Consider the following 24,879-nt stretch of genomic DNA (forward strand, 5'->3'; position numbering starts at 1 on the left):
TCTATACAATTTTACTCATACTTTAGCTGCAATTTCTGTTAATAACTGTTTTCAATTTCTTTGATGAAGGAGAAAGCAATTTGCTTCAGTCTTCACAGGTAATAGAAGGAACATTGCTCTATCTACAGAATGTCTCTTAGAATTTAACATGAACAGAAGATCTTCAACCTTAACCATTTAAGCAGGAAAAGCAGACTACAAGGCCACAAAAATTATCAAAACCCCCTTTAAATGGATGTACTTTAAAGCCCCTCAAAGCAACCACAAAGAACATTATATATATTTGGTTACCATTCCATGTTTCTTATAAGCAGCAGCTAAACAGTTTAATCACTGTACATGTGAGCTGGAACTTAGATGCCTTCCAGGCAAATAAAAAGTTGTAGCCTGAGGTTAATAAAACACAGGAGCAGAAAGAGAAATGAAACTCTGAATTCTCATATCGCACAATTCAAGTTTATTCCATTCATTCTTGCAACACAAACTTAAAAATACAGTATCATTTAGCATTCTGATGTCTATGAACCATGATAATGATGAACCCAACTGTGTCAAAACAGTTAACAATGGTGAAAAGAGAAAGTCAAATATCAAAATGCACAGAGCACTAATTTTTCTTCTGTCACTGCGTAGAAAGATGATTGTTTATCCATTTACAAAATATAATTAAGACAAGTTCGTTTTGAAATTTTGCATGCAACACTGCAATTGCTTGACCTAGGACACTCTATTCTTGCCAGCCTCTTCTACAAATAATCAATGTTATGTTCAGTTCCATTTAACTATTGTACTCCTTTTTTCATTTGCTCCCTGTAAGAAAAAGGGAACAGAGGGTACAAAATTGAAAATATACTTAAGTTTGTAACTTATTCAGCACAAATTTCAAAGGAAAAGGTTTAAGAACAGAGTGGATTTCCAAGTATATGCAATTCCAGTCTGACAAAGTATTTAAATTCTGTTTATAGAATGAAAAATAATTTACAGTTTGGTATTTTTATCTAGTTAGGACCTATTCAAAGATAGAGGAAGCCACCCATTATTTTTTCCACAAAATAGCTAACAAGAAAGAAACAAATGAACAAGCCCAGTCTTGAGACAATTACAAATGTATAAGCTTTTATTTTTACCTTTTTTTTTAATCCTGGGCAAAATGATTAAACACCTGTTATGTAGTGCAAAAAGCAGAAAAGTATTTCTTCTTTATAAGCCAAACATTAAATGCCATCTTTTTAACTATCTCAAAAGGCAGCTTGGGTATATATTACAGCCAAATTAACACTTGACTCACTGAAGTCTGTTTGCTTCTTTCCCCCCCCCCCAGGGTGAAGTAAGAAAAATAAGGTGTCCCCATAATCGTAGAAAAAGGGAGGCAAAATTGCCTCAGTGAATCTCCAGAAGAGTTAGTACAAAGATGATCTTTTTTTTGCTCACTTAAATGAGAGTTAAAGGGAAGGGCAGGAAAGAATACAGAAGAAAAAAAAAAAAAACAACAAAAATACAAAACCACTATGGCCGGACAACTTGATACTAATCAACACAAAAAACTTGAATTATCAAGTTCTCCACGTAAAAACAGATTGCAGTTTTCTAGACTAGTATTTGAATAGCTAAGTATTTAATAGCATAATATGGAGGCAAATTGATGCCAAAGATTGTTACTTTCATAGCTGAATAAAGAGTTAAACCTATAGTCTGTGTTCACACTATTACAATGACATGACAATCCAGCACTGATCAGAGATAAGATTAAAGAGTCCTCTTATAAATAGTTATTAAAAGCACTGTTCACCAAATGTTCTTTTATCAGCAGTTCATCAATTGATTTATCACTGATTTCCAACCCTTCCGTTCTTCCTTGCCACCTATCTCCAAGAAACAGAGTAATTGCACTGTACAGTTTATGGCCAGAGTTGATTGTTTTTTCCATTGCTTTTCTTTTGCTATGTGTAGATGTAAATCAGTTCCTGCTCTCATTTTACACTCTCAATGCAATGCATTTATATCTGAGACATTCAATCCTAATATGCAACATTATTCAAGTAAAACTAAATCTCCATTAAATACGAGTGGTAGTCACCAGTCTACTTCTATATATCCTCTCAATTTCAACAGTGATACCCAAAAAATATCAGCTACTTTTGTTTTAAGAATTCATCGTGAGACGTTATATTATATACACTTGTTTTTCTGTATTCTGTTTGTTACCAGAAAGTTTGAAATCTGTATTTCAAAAGAGAGGAAGATGTATAGTTTATGGTATAGAACCTGTTAATCAGTTTTAGGTGAACCAGGAGTCTAATGAAAGTTTTCAGGATGAAAGCCAGCAGGTCAGATATTCCTGAGGACCACAAGATGTGACAGGAGTGCCTACAACATCATTAAATACCTTCCCATGAATGATCAAGACTGTCATACTAGTATAGTAAATCTTATCTAAAAGTCAATGGTTAATGGGGTATGGTCACACTGGGAACTTCCAGAACAAGCCTCATGCCTTAATGGAATTTAAGAGGTTCATCCATTTGACAATGAAACACTCATTTGAAGATATGCACAGTTAAAAAAATTCTGTAGTAGTTAGAGCAAGTTAAGACTTCTGCTTGTACATCTTCCTGCTTCTACATCTGAACATAGAAAGGTTCTATGTTTACCAGAAAAGTTTAGCAACAATATTCAGCTGATCTGAATGGCTAAATAACTACTGTTCATTTTCCACATTTGCCTTGATTATCCTTGTGTACCAAACAGCCTGGAGCTTTCACACATGTCTAGGAATTTTATGCTGATGTGGTGAGTAAAGAAATTTCATCTTACATGCCTTTTGGAAAAAAAACTATAGTGAAATTTTGACCTCTCTCTCAAAAGCAGTTATTTAAAATGTCTGTCCTGGACTGAAACAAATATGGGATAGCAAGACTTCAAATTCAAGCATCCAGAAGTACCTTGGCAGATATTATGGAGTGTAACACCACCATGCCTCAGCTGGTCTTTCTTGGTTTGCTCAAGAGTCAGAAAACATTAGTGTGACATCCAATTAGTCAATATAAAGAACAGCTCCAATAACTAGTATCAAAAGTCCTCAAAACTGCAACAGAAGGTTTAGGCAGAAGAAGAATAAAGCTACCCAGTGAGAGAGAAGAGAGAAGAGCAACCCAGCCACCTACATTACTACACTTCAGATTATGGCAGACACTAAGAGCATGGGACTATTGTCTCCTTCACAATTAGTTTCAGGTACATAGCACAGTATTTCCATCTAAAGGAAGTAGTCCCACCCATCTAAAAAATCTTAGTGCTAATCTAGAAGGCTTACAAGCCAAATATTCAGCATGGTCTGTCTTCCTTCTTCCATTTTCACTAGAAACGGGAAGAGATTGTGCACTGGAAAGAAGTCCTAGAGGGACACTATTCATAATACTTTTCAACCCTCTCCAACCAGATTATCTTTGATACAAGCCCCTAACTAGTCTGACTCATAAAGAATTTCCCTCCCCCCAAAGTATTTAGCTGAAGAAGCTGGAAGATGCAAAGAGTGACAGACAGGCAGCAGTGTGAGGCCACAGGAGAGACATTTAAGATATCAGTCCATCCGTCACTGAAGAAGAGTCTTGATTGCCTGGTTGTCAGTGGCTTCAAAGGCAGTTAGTCCATCTGGGCCTTTCACAGTCTTATCAGCACCCTGGAAACACAATGGGAAGGACTGTCAGTTCATAAAGCCAGGCTGCATCAGTACAAAGTGTGTCAAATATACGTAACTTGAATAATTATATTGATTACATACAGCTTTCCACTGCAGTGCCTTGTTTTCATTCAGAAACCAATCAGACGAGATTTATGTACAGAACTTTTCAGCATGCAGCTAATCTGAGATTCCAACTTTGTCAATTAAAAATAAGGAAAAAAGCCACAATTTTTGTTACACAGAAAGTTGCAAGTGCAACAAATTATCAGTTAATCATAGACTTACTTTTTGTTTCCAGCAACAACTACTCTTACAAAAGCAAAAATTCAGCGTAACACTTCTACAAAATCTATGGTGCAGGAAGTTCTCACATGCTAAATTACACAGGTAATACCTGAAAGAGCTGATTTACCAACAAATCATACTATATTAGTTTTATATCATAAAATGGCCACACTCATAAAGGATTTTTCTTCTCTTCCATTCTGAAAAAAAAATGTCCCCTATTGATACATCAGAAAAACAACACCACAAAATCATTGCAAGTCCAAAACTGCTCAGGTTTGTTTTGAAAGAGTTATGTCTACACCTAAAAGGCAACCAAACAGAATAGGGAGGCAACAGGAAAATGAAGGATAATGCACCGAGTGGATAAATTGGAGGGTAATGCACCAACTGGATAAATCAAAGAATTAGAATAAACTGCTGCAAGTAAGCACAAGCGCCGTGCCAGATTTATGGGAGGAGAACAAAAGAAGGGAAACAGAGTGATTAACTAGTCATGTTTGCTTTGAGCACTGTGTAATCACATTCATGAAAGGGAAAACACAGACTAAACTGTAAACAGGGTAGCTAAATAAGGGGACAAAAGTTATTAGAGATCACAGGACTGATTTCAGAACAACTCTGCAAGATGATATGCAAATCTCGCTTGAAAATGACAGGAAAAACACTTTGGGTACAAACACATTTTGTCAAAAGTGTGTACAGCCGAGGCTTGTCTTCAGTTTATGCATAAGCTCTCCACAGAGTAGGTACAAATCCCTTCTCAATTACAAGGAAGATTGTTAGTTACCATTAAGGACACTGAGTAGTTTAAGGACATAATGTATCTAGAATTTCCATAGCTTCTTCACTAATCAAACACACAAATTCCCACTGAACTTCCATACATAAGACCATGTCTGTTCCCAAGACAACTCTCACTTCCCTAAACTTCTCTAACAGTCTAATAAACTGGATCTGATACCATGGTGATGTGCTACCAATGCTACTTTTCACAATGTAGCATATTTCCCTCTCTGAAACTTGTACACTCTTTACTTGCATGTACTCAACCTGCCATTTGAAAAAGATGGTTTTGCAGTGGTTTTTATGGCAGCACTGCCAGTCTTGTGGTCCACTGGCCAAACTGATCCTCTTGGAGTTGCTCATCTTCCTTGTGGCCTCTAGAGACTCCCAGTGCAAGAGATGCATTGAGTTCACTCCAGTGACAAGGGCAATTTTAGTATTTCCTCTCTCCTATCATGTGTAACATCCTTGGCCCAAACAGTACAAGGATGTTGCAGTTCTTTGGCATATGAACATGAGCTGAATTAGCCTGTTCCCAACAAATAACAATCTGGTTACTGCAAACACACACTTGAGCTAAAACCATGGGAACATGGCTTGTTAAACATTTATTTTTCCCCCAAGAAAACCCCCAAGAGATTTAGCAGGTATTCAACACTTATAATCTTAGCTGTCCAGGGAAAAGAAAGACAAATAAGAGTATGAATAGCTTCTTTTGCAGGTGTTGATTATTTCTACTGCTTAGATAGCACTCAGATTAAAATCTATGTGTAAATCAAGAAGGCTTCAAAGCTGTTCCTTGATGTTAAGCTCAGAAAATCCTGATTTGAAGAAAAATGCAACTATGCAGTAACTGACCTGATAGAATTTAAAGAACTTTAATTCATAAAACTCTCCACCAATGTACCAGCATTTAGGGTACCAAAGATAACAGTTAACTGGGATAACTTTGAAGTATAAAGAGAGGTTTTAATCTTAACATAGGACTGCTCTCTCCCCCTCAGAAAAATACTTCAGAAAAATTACTGATATTCAAGACCTGGGTTTCTAAAACAGCTTTATTGAATGTAGGATAGGATGGTCATGACTACCCAAGGAGGACACTGTTTATTAAACTCAGTACTAATAAATTTAGAAAATTGGCCATTAGCTAGACAGAAGGACTCCTGCCTACATTCAATAAAAAGAGAAGGAAACAATAAAGGTCAGGTCAAGAGGACTTTAATTTGTAGAAGTACAACACTGCCTGGAAGCAACTTTATTAAAAAACTCATGGAAGTACAATGATTTCATACCATTCTCTACTTCCCCAAAGTAAAAAGTTCCTAATATTTGTGTTATGTTCTACTCCGAAAATACACATACACAAATAAATATAAACCCTCTCTCCTGGGCAGGGTAATAACAAACAAGGATGTTTGCCCACTTAAGTCACCAGGCAAAGCACAAATGTTAAACAGGCTCTGAGAGCCACACATGAGCTACTTGGCTCCAGCTGCAGTTCTGGAAAAAACCCAAAGACACAAGCACAGAACCCATGATGAGAGCTGAGCTCCCACCAAACTGTGAAATCAGAACTGGGGGCACTTAACGAAGCTGGGAATAGATTGGTTTACACAGCAAGCAGCAAACTGCTAAAAAGAGTTGCCAGATGACACAACAGAGGCAGATGCTTTCTTGTTCAAAAAGTACATGGATAAAGTCATGGCCAACAGATCTGCCAACACTTCTGAACAGGGGACAGATGGATGCACCTTTGAAATCCCCAGTACAGCAACCATGAATGAGGGAAATGAGTGAGCAGATGTGGTCATACTCACAGCTCTTCCTTTTGCCACTGTCAGAGAAGAAAAATGGGGCTAAACTGCCCAACTTAACAGGATATTTCTTGTAAAACAAAAGCAGAACTATTTTGGAAGTTGAACAAATGGATGAAGTTTGTTGCATCCTATGCAATAGCTCTCATTCTCTAAGCTTTCAAAACTGTTAATTGTCTATTTTAACATATTGGCTTCTCTGACACTAAAAAACCACAACCTTTTACATTACAAATCAAACACCAGATTATTAAAGAAAAACATGGATCAATGTCTGAAACATATCTTGAAATATTCCTCCTTCTCCTCCCTTCAACAGCTTGAGAGTTTCACGTAAAAGGTTTCAAACACCTCCACAGTCCATTCACCACAGAAAGCAATGGAGATTGTTGGCTGAGTAACTGGGAAGAACATTAAAAAGTCAGGAATTTTTAGATCTTTCAGTAAGGGTTGACTCCTGAGTCCCAGGTATCTGCTGCCAAAGAACTATGGTACAAACAAGGCATGATTAGTTTAAACTAATGTTAAACAAGGTTCATAAAATAACTGTGTTAAGAGACAGAACAATCTCTACATATAAGTCCTGCCTCAAACAGACAGAGCTCATAAGCCAACTTCCAGTTTATAAATATTTCATCAGCTAGCCCATGTAAATGGAAGCAATCAACATTTAACTCTGCATGAAGAAATTTGAAAGTAATTTCTTATTTGAACTAATCTAGGTTGGAAAACCCTCCAAACCAGAAATGGAAATAAATCAACATGGGATAAAGGATACCTTATTTTTTGATGATCCTAAATGAAGGATCAATCCTCACAATAAATTTAAGCAAGTTGGATACACCATTTGAATAGTAAATTAATAGTCACTGCATTTGTTTACAAAAAAGCATAGAGTAATATCAGACAAGATCAAAGTTAAGTGAAATTCATGCAGCATTGAGGCAGTTAAGGAAAACTTTACCCTGGAAGTGGCACATGAAAGTATTACATGGCAAGTATTCCTTTAGCCAAATGACTTAGGTGTAATCAAGAAGGAGTGCATGTGAATGGAGAAAAAAGATTGCTTGAATTAACTACTGGCTTTGTAAAATTGATCACTTTTGTAATATAAATCAAAGTGCAAACAGAGACAGATTAAACTTATTCTCCTCAGGACAAAATTTACAAGCTGTAGGACAGAGAAAGCTTGGCTTCCTACTTTTATTTCCCCTCCCTCTGCCAACCCAGATGGGTTCTCAGTCATCTGGCAAAAGTCGAGGGAAACCACACCTCTGAGCAACTTCACAGCAGAGATTGCATCACATGAAGCACTTAAACAGCTGCCAAAGCCAAATCCACTGAAGGAATGCATTTTTTTTCCCCTTACTGATTTGCAGCTCTGCTCTCTAGCTGGAGCCCACAATACTGTTACGGTCACTGTTACTTTTGCTACACAACAGAAATCATTCAACTTTCTCTTTCAGCTATCTTTCACCATGATCACAGTACCCTCTCTGTTTTAGCTACACAAATGGCATTTGTTTGATGTTCTGAACATATCATCTGGAGCATCATAATCTTATTGCAAAAAAAAAAATCCCAGTAATATGCTTTGCTAATGGATAACTTGTTCAAAACATTCCTATCTCACCTTTGACAGAAGCAATTTCACACAGGAAACGTGGCCCTCATAGACTGCTGATAGGAGTGGTGTGATATTGTGTTTGTCTGGAGCCTGCAAATTGAGATACAATTACTTGAAGGACAATTTCACACAACATTATAATGTTTCACAGAACTTTTTAATTTTCTTTAATCAGTAAGGAAGTAAAAATTTAAGGATATTAGCCAGAAATGCATTCCATGGGATTTTTTACCTCTTTTTTAATACAGGAAAGTTATCATTTAAAAAAAGAGGTAATAGCAAGATATATCTTCCACAAGACTTCAAGGTATCCCAAAGCTTGTCCATAATTTTAGGCCAATTGTGCAGCTTCAGCTGACAAGTTTTTCCCAATTTAAAAACATTACTCCTAATTCTCCCACTTCACAGGCAGCATCACTTCAGAAAACAGTTTTGGCTGAAATATTCTTTAGGCTGTCTTCTCTCTAAACTACAGTCCTGGAAAGAATAAGAAATGGAGCAACTGAAATGCTATTTTTAACTCTTCCCCAGCTAGGAAAATTCCCAAGGAAGAAATAATCTTTCCAGACATCCAGGAGCGAAATCCTAGCATTTTTGTTAGGAACTAAAGCTAAGATGTCTTACATGTTATCTTTTGGACAAGCATTCTAAGGCTTGTAAGCATTTGGGGTGTATGGTTAAAGTATTTGGGAACTTGATTTCTGGAAGGCTGATATAGCTTAGTCAAGTCTTTTCAAAACAAGAAGCCATGCATGTCAAGCTACAGCAAAATGTCTTAAACAAGAAAGAATGTCTCTAAAGAAGAGACACACTTTTTCCAGTGTGTCCAAAGAGAATTAAAACATTTAACAAGCATAATTGTGAACTTCTAACCTCTAGAATCCCACCTGTCAAATATTTTGAAATGCATCGAATTGTTTAGTTTGATTTATACTTTTCAGTGACCATTTAAGCACTTACACCAATCTCTTTGGTGTGTGTAGGAAGACTAAGACCCATTTGCAAATACAATAATACATACATTAATGTCAGCTCCTTTCAAGAGCAAAAATTCCAGAATCTCAAGCTGGCCACAGTCTGCTGCATAGTGAAGAGGCTTCCTCCCACCTTCGAGTGTCCGGTTGACATCTTCACCCTTTAAAATAAACATAATCTCATCAGCAAAATTTTAGAGTTAACACAAGAGGAAGAGCTTGAAAGAAATCCAACACCCTTAAACATGCTGAAGAATGTTCCACCCAAATATTTCACTCACTGCCCAAGAAAAACGAAAATTAAGTAGTTCAATTTCTATTCCCTCACATCTGCACTTATGACTGTAAGACAACCTTGATCCCATGTTCTGCACTGCATCTCAGGTGTCCCTGTACACAAGGTACAAGTGCACTAGGTAACTCATGATTTAAAAACCCAAACCAATAAAAAAAAATCATTAGAGCTTGTACACAATGCTCCCCTTGGCTCATTTTGCTTCTCTTGCCCCACAACTAGGATCATAATTATCTGGCTAAGTTCCTTTATCTGCTTCTATGAATACTGAAGCTTTGCACAATCACAAACCAGCTGCATAGAAGTAAGTCAGCATCATAGCTACCAGCAAGTGAGTCCAGGCCATCCAAAATTTAAAACCCAATTATGAAACTGTCCACCCTGTTTTATAAATAGCACCTGCCAATTCTACATGATACAAACAAGTCTGAAGAGTCAAGCAAATCAGGCCACAGGAAGTTGCACTCTAATGCCTCTCATACGAGTGGATTGAGACATCTCTTAAGGCGTAAACAAAATTTAATTTACTGAGTACCTAATCAGCTTTGTTTCCTCACCTTGGCTTGTGCAACTAAGGATAAACTGATTTACTGCCCTTCCTTAGTGACAAGAAGTTACTGGAAACCAACTAGAGACAAGCTGTGTGGTAAGTGGCTTCTTGTTCTTATGTGCAGAAAATCTTAGTGTTTTAGGAAGTGGCTAAATTTTGCATCATACCTCAAGCCCTGTATCTCCACAGAAAAACAATCAGAAGAATTTAAGCTGCAGCACCAATTCATACTTCTCTATAGAGCCCCTGCAGTTCCTTCACTCCTGTCCCAAAGTTTTAGAAAGTGCACAGAATAGAGCGATTGACATACATCTTCCAGACATTACTTCCCTTCTAAGAATGGAAGATTGCCAGAAGGAAATCTTACTCTGCTTTTGATGTTCTATATAATCAGAGTTTTACACTACTAGTCAAATAACAAGATGACCTCATTATTCTCCTCTCTTCTCAACAGAATATTCAATTATTCATCATATACCCTTGTAGCAGATAGTATTGTGATGTAGCTTCTCATTTGCTGAATTTCATTGACAATAAAGTTCCAATTAAAAAAAAAACAACACCCAGATCAAAGTAGGCTAATAGCACATAAATAGTCTGGGAAAGCACATAAAGAAGCAGCATATACTCATGTTGAACATTAAACTCTACCCATACTTTTATTTGCACATGGACTCTTCCCATAATTTTAAAACGACTGGCATTTACATAACCCATCATGTTTGCTGATACATTAGGGATTGGGTGCACGGGTTTGAGAAGCCAACCACATGAAAGCCACACAATAACCAGCCCAAACCAAAACAATCTCCAAGAGCCCTTGTAAAGCCTGACACATGCCAAGTACAGGAGCATGGGAGAAGGGCAGGCAAGCTAAATCCTGGGACAGCACACAGTCAAGCCATAAAGTTCACAGTCCAAAGGAAAGTTAGAGTCATCACTTCTCAAGATTAGGACAATCCAGCAAAGCTCTCACTTCCTTAAGCTTATAAATATTATTTGGCTCACTGGCTTATACTATAGTAATTTTTCTTTTGTTTTTAACGAATAAAACAAAGGTCCTCTGTTCTCTCCTAAGCTGGCTGTGGAATAAGTTCCCTTTTAGAGGGAAAAAAAAATCCAAACTCCTAGTTTTTTAAGATACCCATAAAGATGATGAAAACTTGTTTATAGGAGAGTACCTAACAAAAGGTTTGCAAATAAAGATGTCCCAAACACAGATTACATGATACTGAATATTGGCACTGAGAACATGTATCATTAACATTCAAAGTTAAACATCAGAACATTTTAGTCTGAATTAACAGAACACAGACATCACATAAGTTACAAAAATTAAAAGAAACCAAGAACTCCTATATTCTGCAATAAACCAAGTCAAACATGCAGTTGTTCCACAGGTTTGAAAAGCTGCTGTAAAACAGACCACTGAATGTCATAAAGCTTTACCTGGCCTTTCCTACTCCCAATCCAAGAAATACAGAAGTAGGAAGGGAAGATAAACCAATGCATTTAACATGCAGGGATCAAACTCTGTCAAACCCACTAGTTTCAAATGCAGTCACCAACATATATATATTAAAAAACTTGCAGGACTCTTCACAGGTAATTTCTCTCAGGTCTTTAGATCTCCTGTTTATATTGCCTAGGGCATCTCTCTGTAGGACAAGCAGTGATTTCCAAAGTGAGGTGTGAAAACCCAGAGAAGGGTGCAAGACAATCCACTGGGGTGTGAAAAGAAACTATATATTGCACTATTAATAAAATGCAAAAATAGCATTTATTTCATCTTTAGTTCATCTTTAACTTCCATTTTTGGGGTATATTTTATATTGTGCACATTACACAGTACAGGAGTACATATTGAAACTGATATCAAGTCCCACTGACTTAAATATCAAGTCTCAATCCACCTGCTCAGGGCCAGGCTGGATGGGGCTTTAAGCAACCTGGTCTTGTGGAAGGTGCTCCTGCCATGCAGGGGGGTTGGAATTAAATCTCTAGGCATAAGATAAAGACTTAAGACCCTGCCTCATAAATGAGACAGCTCTGGTGAAGGTGTGGCTAAGTTATACCAACACAATGAGATGAAGTGGTCTCTCAAGCCCTGTCAGAGGTTGGTGCAGGAAACAGCACACAAGTAAAGATTCAAATAGAAATATTATCTCTGGATCAAGTTTTCTAAATTTAGTGTGGTTTTGAATAATACTGGCCAAACATGCCATAAAGAATGTTATGAACTTGGGTATCAGCAATCTTATGAGGTGATGATTCTCAATACAGAACTCTGAGACAGCAAAGTAACGATTATATTGGTGGGCTAAAACTAAGCTGCTGAAGGTTGACACTAAAAATCACCATCCCCTGCAGAGGCACATGGTCAGAATCCACATGAACTGACAAAATGGACCTTAATTTTTCCTTTACACCCACAGGAGCAAAATCTTCTGTGCACAAGACCAAAAGTGACAGAACAGTTCTTCAAGGAAGTTTTATGGGACTTCTGCCATTTTCTAGAGTCTAACAGAGCAGCAAGGAGGTTAACCTGTGTATTTGGAGGAGATAAAATTAAGCCAGGATCAAGGAATCATATCACCCTCAAAATAGAATGTAGTTTCAATCAAAGGTCAGGCTTCTCCTGAAAGAAGATTATTTATTTTCACTTTCTAGAGTACACCCACACATTCACTAACAATGGTGCAAATATTTGTGCACAGTTTCAGAAAGTAATTTGCCCATGCAAAAGAAAAGACATGATCACCTCTATAATGACCTTCCAGAATACACTGAATTTACTCAGTCAGCCATTTAAGGCTAAGTCTGGCATAAACCACATTAGTCACATTTTTCTTTTCAGATCAAAGACTCAGGGCACCAACTATGTATTAGCACTAAAAACATGTTACACCCATGAAACACCAGTTCCCAGGTATCTGCTTTAATCCCCTCTATTAAAATCTGATTATGAGTAAAGAAAAGCCTCTGTGAATCTCCAATTACTAAACAAGATGACATAAAAGAAGACTTTTATACCCTATTTCTAAAAGTCACATAAAATGGCTAACAGAAGAACTTTAAATTAGGAGATCTTAAGGTATCGATGTCAGTTGAAACGTGGCTTTCAATTTTTCATTGCAGGACAAGAAAATAAAAACTGGAAACTCATTTCCAAATACTTTTAAGAACTTTGCTTTTTAAGTAACAAAGAGCAGGATTCATTATAGCATCCTGTGAATGCAACTATCACCCACTTTCTGTAATGGAGCAATTTAATCCATAAAAACATCTGTTCTAACTAATTTTTCAAGTGACTACTGTCAAAAATAGTTACTCTTGAACTTAATTCTTTCATTACCCTCTCTCAGTCACATTTTCCTTGCTTTACCAATATGCCTACACTAAATGCCTTGTTACATCTCACATCCTTTTCCAGTTTACCTCTAGTCAAGGTTTTGGCTTTTTTAGTTCCATCCCTGCACACCCTGAGGAAGTGCCTATGTTCTTTTTGGTACCCACCCCCAAATCCCATTTTTATGCTCCTCTCTTTCTTCCTGAGCTCAAAGAGGAGATCCTGACAGCCAAGCTGCCCTCCTGACGGATATCCCAGGGTAATCTGGAAGAATCTGCACCTTAACAGCTGCCCTGAATAAGTTGTGCCAAATTTAATTCCTTTTTCTTTTGCAGCCCTTGTTAAAAGAATGAACCAGAGTTTGCTGACTTTGTCCCTAATGTACATTATGACATCAGCTCCATGAAAATGAACAAGTTTAGTCATAAAGTACATGTTCTGAAGCTCATTACTTTCCAGGGAGATTATTTAACCACACCTAACTGACTCCATCCTTCAACTGCCCCTGCCTTTCTGCAGCCTTTATTACACAATGCTGCATTCAATGCCTGCCTTGCTTTCCCTTTATCTGCTAACTCCCTCTTTTCCCAGCTCCTGCCAGTTTCAGAAGCATGAAATGAGCTAAACTCAAGTTTAACCTAATCTAGGTTAAACTTCACCATTAACCTAATCTAGGTTAAACCTAATCACCATTCTAGCACCCTCCAGCACACTCCAGGTGCTTCCAGCACAGGCTTATTTTGCAGTGGCACAGGAACTGAAACCAGACCTGAGCCAGGCGTTCACGTGAGCACTGTGGTTTGTCAGAAGTGTTGTTCTAGAACATTACTGCCAGGCTACAAATGTCACAACTCACCCTTCACTTTAGCACCAGCTTTTCTCCTGTGTGGCAGCAACAGCTTTGCTGCTTCCAGCCAAAGTTTGACCCTTCCCACCCCTGCACCAGAATTAGCGGCTGAATGATGAATTCAATGAGGGAACTAATCAGTGTGAGAATTTATTTGATCATTTCCTTCATCTGTTCTATGACTTGGCATCTGAACACACCAGCAATTAGTAGCTGGGATTTACACTGCAGTTCTACCACAGGAATAGAAACTGACAATTGTGGCCTCATTAAATCCTATTGCATAGGTTAACTGTATTAGTAGAGCAGTGCCTGTAATACTTATGGCATTAAAATGCTCTTTCAGATTTAGAAACAACTCCATATCCCCATCTGTACTTATCATGCAAAAATAACTGCATCTCCCCTTTTCATGCATTCCTTTCATTTCAGTTTTAATGAAGGAAATCAGATTAAATGCAGTCAGACGTCCTTAGAGGGCAGGGAAGCCTCCTGCAGGAGCTACTGTGTAATTCCCGTCTTCATTATAGTAGGAAAGAAAATAACTCACTGTACAGTCTGTTGCATTACTTCCATCTCTTTGCACACAAGGGATGGCCACCCTTACAGTGTATTAGATAACTCTGACAATTTGAGCATAGCAACAACTTTGCTGTCTCAGTGGGAAAGAGGAAGAGTAAAAAATCCTCTTTCTATAAAGAAAAGTTTAAGCCCTATGGATGAGATATTTTGACTATCTTGCTGCATATTGAAAACACTACCTCCAAAAACTTCATATTTACTATTTTCTCCACAGGTTTTGTTTATTCTGGTTGTATTATTTGTTTTTTAAAATTCAAAGAGATTAAATGAGATGGCAGAAGTAAATTAATGATGTTGGATATAATCTCAAGACATGCTCTGCTGTAACAGAAATTATACTGGTATCCACTGAATGAAATCTTTCCCTCCAATACAACTAAGTTTTAGTTTTTAAATCAAACTAAGTGCCTGAAATGTTAAGTTCTATGTTTTATAGTGGTACATATATAAACTGAGCTCTGAAATCACTTAAGAACAATCTATTCCTTAATCTTCTGAAGGAAGAGCAAGCTTGGATAAATCACATCTGTAGAAAAAATTATTAGCCATATACTCAAACAGTTTAGAAAACAATCTTGCACTTCCACAATGGGTATGTGGGGGGCATGGATGAACTCATTATGACTTAATCTTCCCCAAATACTCTATTTCATTTTCTCAGAGCTTGAGTCTGCTCACATCCCTTCAATCATTCTCCACTATAACTTCTCCAGATTCATTCATGACTGGAAAGACTTTTAAAAAAGCCACAAGCCCACTCCCCCACCCCTCAAAAATCCACAAACACCGGGTGAATACTCTGAAAATGAAAATACATTAAGTTATTTTTGCCATTCTATTTAAATTTTCAAAATGGTTGTGTTTTAAGTACATAAACCAAAGTACTTTATTGTTTAACCTGTGTTTGTTTCAGTTGTATGTTCATAGAGTTTTCAAGTGTTTACTGCTGCCACATGGCAGCTCTGGGGCTCATCTAACCAAAAGTTACCTCTTCAGGAAGGAAAATGTAAACACCTTGACTGAGAATCCCTAAAAACAATACAGTAGAAACAACTGAAAAAACCATCCATTTTCTACACACAGGTCAATCATTCTACAATTTCTAAAATAACTGTGAGCTCAGAAATATTGTAAGCCAAGCACAAACTTCAGTCCATACTCAGACAGCAAAGACAACACGTTTTTTATACAGACAATCCATGGGTCATAAACACTGGTGGTAACGAAGGAAAACTTAAATACCACACTTCCTGAAATCTGACTAATAATCTAAAAATATAAGGAGAGTTTAATTCTACAAGCTTGTCAGTCTAGTGACTCATGCCATTACAGACTATTTAAGGCTGAAAGGGAACTTTGGAGGTTATGCAGTCTAACATTTGCTCTTAAGTAGGTCCAATCATGATCAGGATGCTCAGCTGAGTTCCACAGACCTCCAAGCACTGGGGATTCCAAAAGTTCTCCAGGCATAAGCCCTTTCCATGGTTTGATCATCCTCACAGGGAGTATTTTTTCTCTTACACCTAATCAGAATTTCTTGCATTTTAACTGGAACTGTTGTCTCTTTCACTGTGCACAGCTAAGCAAACTTCTCTATATCCTGCCCTTTGTACAGAAAGATAATTATAAAACCTTCTCAAAAGGAAAAAAAACAAAACCAAACAACAAAACCCCAAAAAACCAAGCTACCACAATTCTAACAGCATCAACTTGTACATCCTTCACCTACCAATAAAACCAGAGGTAAAAAAGCTTTTATAACTTTTTCAGTAAGTCCTTTACTCCATAAATCAGTTCGTACAGATCTTCCTATGCCTTCTAGCTTCCTAATTAATTTCAACTGCACTTCAGCTGTCATACCTCCTCCATCTCTGCATATTTGTACAATGTTTCTAGATTCCTTCCAGTGGACTATTTTGCTTTCCCCTTCTCGGAGTATTTGTTATAAATTTCTCAAAGTATGGGACACAGGATGCAAGCTGCAGTATTGAAAACACTCAGCATTTCTCCTGCTGTCATCTAAGAGAGCTCCAAGTTGTAAAGAAAGGGCCCTGCAGGATCTTCTTCACTTTAGAGAGGCTGCAGTACCATTTTATTTGTATTCAAACAGCACAAGTACAGCTAAGCACAGGCACAGTCTGGGCAGAGAATGGATTGAGAGCTGCCCTGGGCAGAAGGACTTTGAGGTGTTGGTGGGTGAGAAGCTTTGAAACATCCCCGAGAGCCCAATGTACCATGGACTGCACCCAAAGCCATGGGGCCAGCCCAGTAATTCTACCCCTCTTCACTCACCTGGAGTGCTGTGTTCAGCTCTGGGAAACATTTAGATGAGATATGAGGAGGAAATTCTTTACTTAGAGGGTGTTGAGCCACTGGAAGAGGCTGTGGATGCCCCATCCCTGGAAGTTTTCAGGGCCAGGAGGATGGAGCTCTGAGCAACCTGGTCTAGTGGAAGGTGTCTGTCCCTGCTCATGTCAGGGAGGTTGTAGCTATATGATGTTTTAAGTTCTTTCCAACCCAACCATTCTATGATTCTATGAAATAACACAAAAAAGGGCAATCTGACCTTTCATCATAGAAACAGAACTTTATGTATCTTTCCTCCTCTGAATTCTTCTTCCACAAATCAGTTGTTCAAGCACAGAACAGGAACCTCAAATACTCTGTTTTTAAATTAACTTTGAAGACTTGAGAAGAACTAAAATTGATCATGAGTTCAAACACAAAAAGTCAACGCAGTAGACTGAGTTTTACCAATGAAGACTCAACTGCTACTACCCCAGTTTTCTTACTATTGGAATTTTATGGAAACAATCCCAGGGCTTATGTGCAGAAGTACTAGATTTCCCATATGACCTGAACAAGAGTGCTTTCCTGCTCCTCAGTCTGCCTCTGGAATGATTCTGTATAGATTCCATTCTGCAAACCTTGTTCTCACCTAAAGCACCAATTCACACACTGCCAACCTTAACTGCAAACTGCAATGAAATACACCTACACACCCAAGAGATGCATTTTTATAAAATATGCTGAAGAAATCTGACAGCATTGTAGAATACCAGCTTGCTACACAAAAATAGTCACCTGGTCTGCCCTTTAGGCCTTCACTTCAGGGAACCCAGGACATTCCAACAGTCCAGAACAGCCTCAGAGTCTAAAAAGCAGCACTGACTTTGATGAAGTAGTTTTCATTCTTGCAAAGACAAACTGATTTAGCCAACCAAAATCCATGCTAGCACTTCCACAGGTCCCTGGAGATTACCAATAGGAAAAGACTTAGGTATGAATTACTGAATCTATTTTATGGTGTATCTAAAAAAGTTATTCATTGTTTTCAAGTGTAAAATTAACATTACTCTAAACATCTTTGACTAGCAGAGAAAATAAATTAATTTGTCCTTCCAAGCTGGTTATAAAATTTAATGTAAATACTTTGTTATGGTGATTGAAATGAGCACCAGCCTGAAGCAGTTTTTGCTGGGTAGAAAGGTTAAATTTTTGCATTTGTGACAGGAACTGAAACAGCTTGACATTGATACAGCAAACAGACCCTCACATCCTCAGCCTTAGTACAAATCTGAATGTACCTGAACCACCAGTCCAATACCTTAGACAAGGAAATAATTCATGTAAGCCTTTGTGTATTTCATCATAACATGAGTCCAGTGTGCTGATTTCACATTCCCATCTGTTTTAACTAAGAGCAAGGACAACTCAAATGACCAGCTCAAAACAAGTCAGTGCAACGTATCATTTAAACTTCAGTACATTTTTTTTTTTCCTATAAATGGAAAAAAACCTCTTGACCTATGATGCCTCAAGGGTTGCAGACCTAAGAACTGGGCAGAGCAGATGGAAAAGATAAATTTCACATTTCCACTCAACCTGTTTTATTGAAAAAACTTCTAAAACAATGCATGAGGCCTAAGAAGAAGCAACAGTATTTTATCATTTCTGCCCAGCAAGTTTATTGAGTCTCAAGTTTTCTTGTCTCTACCTTCTGATTCACAAGAAAAATGACCATGTTTCACTAATAGTCACTAAATATTCCAACCAAGAGCAAGAGTGGAACCTGGTGAAATAAGTAGTAACTCAAAGTCTGAGTTAAGCCAAAGAGCAGAAAGGGAAGTAAAAAGATTAATGTTGTAAGCTGTGAATTGTTTATGATTTTGAAGCTGATTTCTTCAGTTAAAAACTTGCAATAAGATCCTTCCAGAGCTGAGGAAATCAACTCACTGCAACTGAAAGTAGGCAGTTTCCAACAGCAACTGCAAAAATTTTGTGCCAGATCCAAATTTTCATGTGAACCCCTATATTTGCAAAAATTACTTATTTTCAGTCCACCCAAAAAAATCAGTGTAACCCGGCCTCAGGCTGCACAGAGACAACTGCTATTGCTGCTCAGGGGTTCAGCATATTCCAACCATTCCAGAGTTCTCCAACTGCAGCCTGAGTGGAATACAGTTGTCTGCAGACAACTGAACTGAAGCAAATGACCTAGATTTGTTGTGTGGGATAACCACTTTGCACTTGGAGAATTTCAGAAAACCCAGAAGTTTGTTGGTTTTTGTTTAACAGCTGAGTGTGACTGCATTAGCTAAGCCTTCTTACTGATGATTTCTGTGTTTTCCCTCAGACATATTTAATAACATCTTTTCAACTCCACTGGGTGTTTTATTCCCCGTCCTCTAAATTTTATAACTTGAAGCAAAAAGGAATTTTCTCCCAGATGTCTTCTTTCTACCCTGTATGCTTTGGGAAATATATGGGACAAGCTGATTTTACACCTCCCCCTTATCACATCTGACTGAAACAAACAGAAATAGCAAAAACATCCACAAGAAATCCTGTAGAGATAGTTATCAAAAACCAAATCCAAGTTAAGAGATGTTGAGAAGGGAACTTGAATACAGAAAGTTAAATCCCTGTGGAAGAGGCTGAAGACATGAGTATCAAATTTTCATTATTTTTCTGGATTCATTTATAGTATTTGCTATTAGTTTATCCTGCAATACCCAACAGAGCTTCTGTTTTAAAAAATATGAAAAAAAGGCTACTCAAAGAATTTCAGGACAACATTCCCCCTAAAAGATCCTCATCAGTTCATCAAAAAGGAGTTTCTGTTCTGAGGATAGTGTGTGTCTCCAGCTGGCATTCTGTAGCAAGTTGTACCACCACCAGAGCACACAGATGAAGATGTCCATGTAAAAAATGGGTATCTACTTTGCAGTTCTCTACCTTAGGAGAAGCCTTAATTGCTAATAATAACACCAATACTCAGTCTATAAAAGTTAAAATGAATTATGAACCTGATAATGAATTTTGCCTGCCTTGATATCATATCCAAAGTACTCTGAAAAGCTTTTAAAGCACTGCTACACTTATTCTGGCTTAAGCCAACAAAAAGGTGCTTAACAAGCATACTTTTCAAGTTTTGTTGGTGGTAAACAAGTATCCAGCTTATCCACCATAATCAAATGTAATCTGAAGTCCTTTGTCTCAGTCAAACGAATACAATTCCAGAAACAACTGCTAAATAAACTGAACTACTGAGCCATCTGTGCTTCAGTTGTATCAGCATTTTGGGAGACAAACAAACCTGATACACGAGTTGTTCTGCAGAACAGCAATGAACCAACTGTTTCCTAGCTACAGCTTCTAGAAGCTCATGCTACAATCCCAGCTTCAAAGATGTGCCAAACACTGTTATTGAAAACAGTTGTTCTCCCCCACAAACAAAATGCTTGACCTCTGTAAGATCTGAGTGAGAAATAATGTAACCCACTCACTACTCGCACTAGCAAGGCATGAAACAGGTATGAAGGGCCCAGTTGTGCAGCTCCTCTTAGCTCCTATGAATTTCCATTTATAAATTTGATCCAAAACTTCCATTTATAAGTTTGTTTCTTAGTTAGGCAACAGCTCAGAGTAATGGCAGCAAATAGTTCTGACAGAATAACTGCTGCAGACAAAGGTATCATTGCTCTCTGTTCAGATTACCCCTTTAACTGATGAATGTTAGTGCATGAAATATTCTGGATGATGAATTGAAGCAGCCAATGATTAGCCATTTCCCAGACTGTCTCTGCTTAGAAAGATTGTTAGAATTCAGAATTAAAGTTAAAAAGCTTTAGTTACAGCATCAGGGCTTGCCTGTCAGCCCTGATATGGAGAGCACAAACATCAATAAAAGCCTTTAACCATTAATTCTAAAGAATTGCAGATCAATCTAATGACTTTATACCTTAAGTTGACAAAAACCTAATGTTCAGTGCTAAGCACTGCATCTATTGAACACAATGCAGTGTCCATTTTCATAGGCAACATTGAGCTGGTCTAAAGGGATTGGATTTTTTATTGCAGAAGTGATTGGCCAGACTTCATGTTTTACCAGAGTATTTTGGATGATGTGATTTGCATGATACCTATTCTAAGAGTATACTAAGCAGAAGATATTCCAGCTCACATGGGTGCCAGACAATTGCTAAACAGGAGCCATCAACCATACATAAACCAGGAATCAGAGCATTAATTCTGTCTCAGTAATCAACCATCAGCAAACTGACAACAGATGACACAATGAAAACAGAAAAATCTACAAAACAACACCTGTTCCTGCAAAAAAGAATTTTTTCCTCAAGTTTAACATGTCAGAAACTGCTCCAAAAGTTAAGCAGCTGAGAAAGGATCCCAGCCATCGCCACACATTCTGCATTGAGTTGTTAACTGCCAATTAAAAAAACACTTTCAGTTTCTGGAAGAGCCCCACATCAAGTTCTCCACTAAGCTGCTCAGGACATGTTGTCCAAGGAATGAATAGGAAGTGGATGTTTTCCTTTGAGGCAAACACACGGCGCCAGCTACTGGGTTTCAGTTTCAATAGATGCCAGCTTGATATTTTGAATTCTCTGCATGATCTAAAGACACAATAAGTAAAAAAACCCTGCAACAATAATAAATATAAATTCTCAAAGCTCAGGTTGTACTGTATCAGGAAGAGATGAGAGAATAAACAGGAAGATGAGTGTATCTCCCAAAGATTATTGCTATGGTTAAAAATTCCCTGAATTTAAGTGTTTTAATTGGGGCTTAGCACCATAAGCAGGAATTACCTCTCCAAAAACTGAACAAAAGATATGTCCAAGGCAAAATCAAGTGTTCTATCAAATCCAAAGCAATGAAGTTGAGCTTCTAAATAGGTTTTCCTATAAGATTAACAACAGGCGTTATTTTCCTGTGCACAGTGAATTTACATTTTCTTCATTCAGCAATGCATAAAAAGATATGAAATGTCAAAAGCAGCATTAATGAGTTCTAGAAGTTTTGTGTCTTAATGCAGAGTTTTGTTGACATGATGAAGCAGTTGGTGATTGGAGTAATGCAAAAACAAAACACGGAAGCAAAAAATTCGATCAGAAAAGCTATTTTTACATCCATAAAATAAATGCTGCTTTCTAAGCAGCATATACTTAAAAACATATGCATTAACAACTACTGAATGGCTCCCTAAACCAATTATACACACTTGGAATATTCAACTTCACTGTAATACTGTCCCTAAAACTTATAAATATTGGTATTGCACTTTTAAGTTTGAAATAATCCGCCTACAAAAGTTAAGCCATTTTCTTCAGGAATTACTGTTGAAAATGCTTTATTAAATACAGTCTATTGACTTGTCACAGAAATGGAACTAAACTGTATCTCATGGTATACTGTAATTAGAGGACCCTATTTTGAAAGTAATTATATTTACTGTCATTCTGCCCTAGATAAATTTAAATAACTGACAGTTACTGTTTTTATCACGAGCCAAATTCAAGTTTTTTAAACTATGCTAAATATCCAAGACTTTAGCCAAGAAACAGTTAACACCATTACTGAAGTTATTGAGAAGTCAGCAATCCAAGAAATAAAGATTCTCACAAATGCCTCACTTGAGTACAAAGGATTCTGTGGGTTTTTTGTGAGTTTGTTTGATTTTTCTTAATACAGGGCACAAACAGAAATGCAGATCTCACCTCACAGGAACTCCCCTGGCCTCTTTTTTATTGGACTTGAAATCTTCTACTTTCAATTGCATTACCTGAATCAAGCACTGGAAGCATTTTGAACAAACAGAAAAATACTTTTAAAACATTTATTGCCTATGGTATTTGCTTTCATAGTGTCATTAACAAATCAGTTTAAATGAGAGATGCTGATGGTAACTGTTCTATGGACAGCTCTCTATCTATTGTCTCAAATGGCCTAACAGCTCATCTTTCCTGCTTGAAGCTAATCACTAATTTATAGGTCACAAGTGTGTTAAAAAGCAAGTTCATAAATGACCAGAGTTTGGGAAAGAAAGAATCAGTCATCCAACAATAATTATCAAGACTTGATCTTAGCTCGCCAGAAACTCTGAGCACACAATTTTGTTGTATAAAGTGACTCAGAACATTCTCTGAACTTTGGCTGGAAGTGTGACAGGGCAATCTCCAGAACACCTATCTAGTGATGTTTTGGTCTGCTCAGCTCATTAGCCACAGCATGCAATTACTCTCTTTGATTTCCAAAGCATAGCTGAAGGCTAAGTAAAAGGATTTCACCATTTCCCTTCTGGCCTGTAACCACTGAGGAAGGCAGCAATGTCTGTAAGAAAAGACAAAACTGCAGACCATATCCTAATGCTTGGCGCAGCAAGAAAAACACAAAAATTTTTTCTTTAAAGAAATGCAATGCCCTTGGCAAACAATGTATCTGAACTGAGGTACAGAATTACACTGCATAAAAAATACTAATAAACAATGTAAAAATGGGCAAAGTGCTAAAAGCACCAAATCCCAACTCCCTCAAGCTACTTCAAAGCCGTATTTATGTGCATTATGAGTTTTCAAGACCATATTTTTCTTTCCCTTCCTAGTCTCCCTCATCAGAATTTCAGTTGCTTTTGGGAAAACAAATTATTTGCTACCCTAGTCCTTATTAAAAAGAAGAAAAAAACACAACCCCAAACAAAAAACCCCACACAAAACACACCCAAATACAGTCCAATCAAACAGAGAATTAAGACAAACACTGTAGCTTGTTTAATAGGACTTATTAGTACTGATTGCATTCCAAGTCAAAATAGCAACACTACAGACAGCAATTCCATAACCATTTAAATAAAAGTATTGTTTCCTTCCCCATCTGTGGCCTGTGACTGTAGAATTTGCCATCACTGGTCATGAGCAACATAGGCTTTAACACCAGTATACTATAAAAAGAAGTCAATCTCCTACCTAGCATCCAATAAAAGTTTAAAACTCACTTTAATATGAGCTGTACTGATTTGTGCCTACCCCTCCTCATAATGAGCTAAAACAGAAGAACATCTAATTGTTCAAAACTGCTGAAACTGCAACTTGTAAGAAAAACAACTGCTGTATAACCAACTGGTCAGTTATTGGCCACTTATTAATTCCAGCTCATGCTTTTGTCCTAGCAGTAGATCTGTCTATGGAAATGACAACTGCTTCTTTCCACAGAATTGTACTGGGAAATTCAACATTCATTTTACTATGGAGGGAATTAAAAACTAGGGATAATTCAACACAAACTGTCAACTTGAGAAGTAGGAAAATTAGGTAGAAAGAAGTAGCTTTGCTCACACTTTTGTGTGGACACATACTCAGAAGTTCAAGCAAGCATTAACATGAAACCATAAAAAATGCTAAATTCAACTGATGAGTCACATAAAACTCTATCCCCATGACTTCAGCAATACAATCATATACATCCCCCTGGTTTTCTGCATCTTTCCTAAATTTTCTCTTCTGACCTTTAATCAGACATAAAAATTTTTGGACATAAGAACCCTCAGTCCACAATGTTCTCCTTGAACTTAAGTAGAATATTTGATCTTCAAATCCTGATATATTACCAGCTGAGCCCATGGCCCTTCAGAAAAACCACACAGAAGTCGTTCTGTCTATTGAGAACTACCCAAAGGAATCCTTATTTATGCATTTTGACACTGCTGCAAGATCCACTCATTCAGTATTTTTTACTTATGTGGCCTGCATGAGTCACCAATCCCACGGTACCCAAGTCAACATTCA

At 37.4% G+C, this 24,879-nt stretch overlaps 1 protein-coding gene across 1 annotated transcript in view; it reads right to left on the reverse strand.

The window, feature by feature from the left end:
• Nucleotides 1-434: 434 nt before the first annotated feature.
• Nucleotides 435-24,879, reverse strand: part of MTPN (myotrophin) — a 31,151-nt gene continuing 6,706 nt past the window's right edge. The window contains exons 2-4 of the mRNA XM_005429560.2: nucleotides 9,219-9,350; nucleotides 8,204-8,287; nucleotides 435-3,679 (exon numbers count right to left, since the gene is read on the reverse strand). Of these exons, the coding sequence (XP_005429617.2) occupies nucleotides 3,593-3,679; nucleotides 8,204-8,287; nucleotides 9,219-9,350 (303 nt within the window). The 3' untranslated portion in view covers nucleotides 435-3,592. The remainder of the gene's footprint in view (nucleotides 3,680-8,203; nucleotides 8,288-9,218; nucleotides 9,351-24,879) is intronic.

The sequence above is a fragment of the Geospiza fortis genome, unplaced genomic scaffold (genome assembly GCF_000277835.1).
Source record: "Geospiza fortis unplaced genomic scaffold, GeoFor_1.0 scaffold638, whole genome shotgun sequence".
Taxonomy (NCBI): Eukaryota; Metazoa; Chordata; class Aves; order Passeriformes; family Thraupidae; genus Geospiza; species Geospiza fortis.